The following is a 6,000-nucleotide window of genomic DNA, read 5'->3' as shown; positions in this document are numbered from 1 at the left end:
TAATTCCAGCAGGTAACAACAATTCCAGGGTGAAAAGCCCCTCAGAGGAATAGAAGTACAGAACCAGCAGGGCCTTTCCTGCCAGCCCAGAGAGCAGCACTGGTCCCTGGCTGTCTCTGCCTGAGTCAGACTAATGAATCCTTTAAGGCAAACAGAGAGAGAAATTGCAGATTCAATGGAAGGCAAAGCTAAAAAAGGAAAACGCTGTCATGAATGCAGACTAAAGGTGACAGTGATTCAGCACATTTCAGCTGATTGCTCATTTAGTATCCTGACTTCTGATTAACTTGTCAGAATGTAAAAAAGGTTGATCCTACAGAAATCGGAGCTCGTGCCTTCCCTCCAGGAAAAAAAGCAAAACAAAAGGATAATACCCAAAGTGAGGAAGTAAAATGCTCCCTGGCTGCAGCACAGCATTTATTCTGATTACAGCCAGGCTTGTACCTGAGCTGCTTGATCCAGTCAATAAGGAGAGAAGAGGAATAAGGCCCAGGAGGCAGGAGGGAGGGCATTGTTAGGGGAAGGAACAAGGCAAAGGAAAAAATTGTAGAAAACAAACCCCTGCTGCACTGTGATAAACTGCCCAGGGAGTGTCCGCTGCTGTCTCAGCCAGGACAGAGTGAGCTCTTCATTTTCTGTCATCCAGAGCATCTCACAGGCTACAGAGTGGGAACACAACCCTTCAGTACTGAGTGTGCCATCCCACTGCTCTCCTGGCAATGACCCCGAGGTGTGGACCCTCTGAGAGACCCTGCATCCAGAATGAGCAGCCGCAGGCAGATTCAGCTGGAACATGCGGAAAATATGCACCCACACGTTCATCCCAGTCCTTGCATTCATATGGAGAGGGTACTGCAGCTCCTCCAGCCCCATGGAGGGCTGGAGGGAACAGCATCCACACGGAGCAAACGGGCTGTATCTGGGAAGGGAAGGACTGACTGATGCAGAGGGCACAGCACTGCAGCTGCCTGAGCATCCCAGAGACCTCCTCCTCTGACACACAGCAGCTCATCCTGCATGACTTGCAGTTCCCTGTGTTTGCACATCAGCTCCCACAGCTGCCAACAGCCTGGAAAGGCTCGGTGTGCCCAGCCCACAGCTGCACCGGGCAGCTGATCCCAACTCACTCCTCATTCAAATATAACGTGCAGTTCTGGGACACACACAGACTCCAGGAGAGTCCCTCCTTGTTCCTTTAGGCAGCGAGTCCTCTGGCACTGCTGCAGGGAGCTCAGCTGCATGCACCAGCTGCAGACACCAAGATTTTGGAGGATCAGACACTTCTGCCTCCCCTTCGGGGCTGAGGGAGAAGGACAAATTTCAACTACGTGCTCCCTGCAGGTGAGCAGTGTGGGGTGGGGAGAACTTCTGATGGCCAGGACAAGAAGGCTTTTCATTACCTGGTGCATGACTCACCTGGGGATCTGCTCATTCCCTCATTTGAAGCCCTCAGTGGCAGGACTTAGAGTTCTATTTATTTTTACTGTCATTCTCACAGGTTATAGGCAGTGCCTTTTTTCCTTCCCACGTTGCTAATGCAGTTGTTAAAGTTTTGAAGGCTGCTGGGCACATTGGAGGGATATGTCCTCGGTCTCCTAAGAAAAGATAACTTTCCTCCAGCTTTTTAGTAACGATGCCATAAATTATTACCCCGACATAGAATTTAATTGCACAGTTAAATACATCATTTACAAGGCTTTTAGCATGTCCTGCTAAATTCTCCACTTTTTCATCTAATCTCTGTAGGCCCTCGTTACATTTGCAGAGACCTGTATGGGCTTCATTCCTGTTAAACATGTCTGTAAATCACAGCAGGAAAAATCCCTGACACATTTCCCTAGGAATTTTCTCTGCAGCCTGAGCTCCCAACCCTGTGGCTTCCTGTTCAATAGGTCACCCCAGACTCCATTTGTCATTGCTCTTTAATTACTGTGGAACCTCTAATCCAGGCCACAAATTCCTCCCTGCTCATACTTCTTTTTACTTCAGAATGCGTATCTAATAGCAACCAAGGACTTTTCCTATTTTCTCACTTGGAATCTGTTTTGGGAGCTTGGAATTGCTATCTAACTGAATCAGTAACATCTGTGACTTCGGGGCAGTTTGAGTGGGAATAGTTAGAGGGTTAGACAGATTTCCTGCATTTTAGGGCTCCTTTCCTCTGAAGAGACTGCTTTGGGACAATGCAGTTGCATTTAATGCGACTTCTTCCCTTTTTCTTCCCCTTTTTTTTTTTTTTTTGTTAAAAAAAAAGAGAAATCCCTTTTTCTCTCAGAGCTGACTACGACTACCTGCTGTTTGGGAAATCTAATTGTTCAGGACAGGGAAGAGCTCAGGCCAAGTCTGTGCACTGGCTGGAATTCAACTGCGCTCCTATAGCTGCGGGTGCCTCGCCAAAGGCAGCAGCGGATCCTGTGCGTGTGGTTTGGAATCGTGCCACAGGAACCGCCGGCCTGCTTGGCTCCGACACCGCCAGCGGCAGGAAAACCCTCTGACAAAACACACATCAAAGAGCTCTTTTTCTTAAAAATGAGGGAATGGCTGATGTATATAACCTGGGCACTCAGAGATGCTCCCAGAATGCCAGACTGGAGCACGGGGACGGTTCCATGCACCTGTGATCCCACGTGCTGCCGGGACGTTCCCGCTCAGAGGAAGCGATTTGGCAGCTCTGCAAAGCTCTCACGCAGGGTCCCACGCTCCTGCCGGCCAGGGAACAATGTGCAATCAAGGCAATTATTACTCTTTATGAGGGCATTTAGCACATTGTACAGCACCTCACCAGCTTCTCGATCCCAACCCAGCAGCAGTGGCTGCGCTGAACAAAAATCATCTGAATTGCAGCCCCTCTGTACGGGGGAATCTGCTCTGGGCTCCCTGGAATTCTACAAACACATCCCAGGACAGCATAGGTCAGCTGAGGCTGCCAGGACCTTTGGACACTGCAAACTCCAGCCCCTGTCATGGGGCAGCCAGAGCAGAGCCTGGCCCCCTCCTCTCCACATCCCCCATCAGGTGTTTGCACAAATGGTGAGAGATCCTGAGCCTTCTGCTCTCCAGCCTGACCTCTCTCGGCTCCCCCTGCCTCTCCTTACCCATCAGTCATCTCTGAGACTCCCTGCTGGAGTTGGGAGTCCAGGACTGGAGCCAGAATTCCACATAGAGCCTGGGGCATCCAGCTTGTTTAAACGCACATCCAGCTTGTTTAAATGTTTCCCATCCCAATTCTCCACCAAGAGTAAGTCTCCCTTGCTCCAGACCTCACCAGGGTGTCAGGGATGTAGGGTTGGTGAAGGCCAGTCTTACCAGTGAAGAGCAAAGTGAAGGTGGCACTGAGCTCCCTGACCTTCTCCACGTCCTTTGGCACCAAGGACTCCGCCCATTCCACAGCAAACCCCCCCTCTCCCTAATTCCTCCTGTGTGGACACAACCTAGAAACCCTTCTTGTCCCTCAGCAGATTCATCTCCAGCTGAGGCTTTCCCGACACCTTCACCATGTGTTCAACTCTAGGCACATGAAGAGATCCATGAAAACCCAGGAGAACTTGGTCACTGGAAAGTTAAGCTTGAGGAACCAAAGTCCCAATGCCCTCTTCATTTTCCTACATGGTTTTTCTTTCTTTCCCTCCCCTCTCAAAAGCAAATCAGCAACTTTACAGTACAACACTTGCTTGCTTTCAACATATGCTCTTTAAAAACCCCAAGAAGTGTTGATCCCACCACCTTTTATGCACCTTTCAAAGACCACTGGATAACTGGACTTCCTCATATCAGTCCAGCAAGGTGTAAGTACTTTTTTTTGGATTAACTTCAAGAGCAAAGAGAATAATTGGTCACATAATCCATTTAAAGAGGCCTGGGATTAGGGATAATGGTGTGGCAGCAGTGAACGCACAAGGCACCCTGAGCACACCTGCCCGGAGCCAGGCGGTACCTGCAAATCCCGGTTGTGGTTTTCGCAGAGCAGCTGCAGGAAGCGCAGGATGGGCTGCATGATGGAGATGACAGCACTCATCTCCAGCTCGTCTTTGCTCTTGTCTGCCGCAGCCTGGGCTCCCTCTCCCGCCGAGTAGTGCTCCTCGGGGTCGGCCTCCCTGCGGTACGTGTTGTACGCCTTCCGCGTGGCCACAGACGCCTCCAGCAGCTGGTCCCGCACCTCCTCCGTGATCTGGGTCATGGGCTCCCTCACTACAACACACAAGGCCACATCTCCCTTAGGGAAGCTGGCTAAAGGGGGCCAGGAGATCTGTTCACACGTGCCCACGGCAGCTTCACCCGCAGGCCCAGCTGCTGAGCAGCAGCTCCCTGGTGAGTACGTTTAGTGTAGGTGAGGGGCTCGTGTCACACTCTGCACCTTGTACACCAGCCACAGCAGGGTTATAAATCTGGGGATTAATTGGTTAGGGCACACACATCTAGCACTAGCCAGAGTTATGGTAAAAGGACCTGCTTCAGAACAAAATTAGGATTTCTTCACTTATTGTTAGAAAAGGTGCTGACCACAACCCACAGTCCAGGGTCGTTACTACGGATCAGATTTGGCCAGCTTGTCACGAGACAAGGCAGCAGACTCTCAGCTCAGAAAGACTTTTCCTCATTTCAATAGCACAACCTCACAAATAGTTGAAGAGGGGATGAAGCTCTTGAAATCCCGAGCCAGGGCACCACTGATCTCTGAACTTTGCTCTGTGGGATCAGAGATCAGAGCATTATTGCATCAGTTGAAACGAGTTCAAAACACACTGTACTCCCCTGTCAGTTCAGAAAGGGAACGACTGAGGATTACCTCTTTTCCTGTTGGGAACATCTCTGTCTGAGTCTTCATCTTTCTTTTTGTTTCCTAAGTCACTGGTGTTGACTGTGACAGTTGCCTTGATTTCCTGCTGTGCCACTTTCATGCGATCATAAAAAACCTTAAAGAACTTCTCGGATTTCTTATCTTCCGTCAGCCGGCAGAAGAAGGAATGCTACAAGAGAAAAGGAAGAGCATCTGTAGCTCCACACACAGGTCTGAACCCAGACAATTCCACCTTTCTGCACCGTGTGGTATCCTGCAGGACCAGGAGCTTCATTAGTCGTCAGCAAATTGAAACTCACAGCAACGGAAACTTGTAGTTTATTGTAAGGCAGCCCCAGTGTCTCAGCTTTGTTAAACCCCTCATTAACAGCTTCAAATACAGATTTAAAGAGAAGTGAGGGCAATAAATCACACCAGCCTGATACACTTGGGCAGCACACCTCACTTTCAACAAGGGAGATAAGGTAAGTACCATGAATTAAGGAGAAGGGAATTCCCTATAATTTGATTCTCAGTTCAGAAACAAAAGGGTATGAGCAAATTACAGAGGAGGAAGAATCGTCCTGCCTTCCCACCCTCAGATCCAAGGGACTGTGACTCAACACACAACAGCCAATGTTAATCACAGTCCAAAAACGTACAAAACAGGGTGATGCCGTGAGGGACATCTCCTGCTGAGCTTCCCCTGCCCTGCCTGCAGCAGGCTCCTTAAAACTCCTTTTAGTTCCCACTCCAATATATCTTTAAGTGACAGAAAAACTCAAAGCACTACTTTTAAGAAGGTTTATTACTCTTCTTCTGCACATATGTGCATAGAGACAGAAAGTTCTCCCTAAAATCGAGGAGAATACAAATCATGTACAGGTCAAGAAGGAGCCAACACAGTGAGTGATCAGACAACTCTTGATGAAACCAATATGCTGTTACATAAATCAGGACCAGAGCTTAAACACGACTGAAGGATGAACTTGTAAGTGGGTCACCTTATGCAGAGCATTATGAAATTAGTTAGCATTCTGCAGCGGCTCGCCAGCCAACAGCTTTACATGATGAATAGGAATGAAGCCTGATTTATTGAAAAAACAAATTAAAATGGGAATAGCAATATATCCTGCCCGCTCTGCTGTGGAGCACACGGGGCCGTGGCTGCTGCTGCCTTTGATCACTCCCCAGCAGCTGCACCGAGAACACACGGAGTGACT

General features: G+C 49.1%; 1 protein-coding gene across 11 annotated transcripts in view; it reads right to left on the bottom strand.

The window, feature by feature from the left end:
• Window positions 1–6,000, bottom strand: part of ITPR1 (inositol 1,4,5-trisphosphate receptor type 1) — a 156,815-nt gene that overhangs the window by 37,954 nt on the left and 112,861 nt on the right. For all 11 annotated transcript variants that reach the window (XM_017735227.1, XM_017735229.1, XM_017735230.1 and 8 more), the window contains 2 exons: window positions 4,787–4,967; window positions 3,935–4,188 (listed from right to left, as the gene is read on the bottom strand). In XM_017735227.1, coding sequence (XP_017590716.1) covers window positions 3,935–4,188; window positions 4,787–4,967 — 435 coding nt within the window. The remainder of the gene's footprint in view (window positions 1–3,934; window positions 4,189–4,786; window positions 4,968–6,000) is intronic.

The sequence above is a fragment of the Corvus brachyrhynchos genome, unplaced genomic scaffold, assembly GCF_000691975.1.
Source record: "Corvus brachyrhynchos isolate BGI_N302 unplaced genomic scaffold, ASM69197v1 scaffold95, whole genome shotgun sequence".
Classification (NCBI taxonomy): Eukaryota; Metazoa; Chordata; class Aves; order Passeriformes; family Corvidae; genus Corvus; species Corvus brachyrhynchos.
The sequence above is the reverse complement of the archived record's forward strand: the minus strand, read 5'-3'. Positions and strand labels throughout refer to the sequence as shown.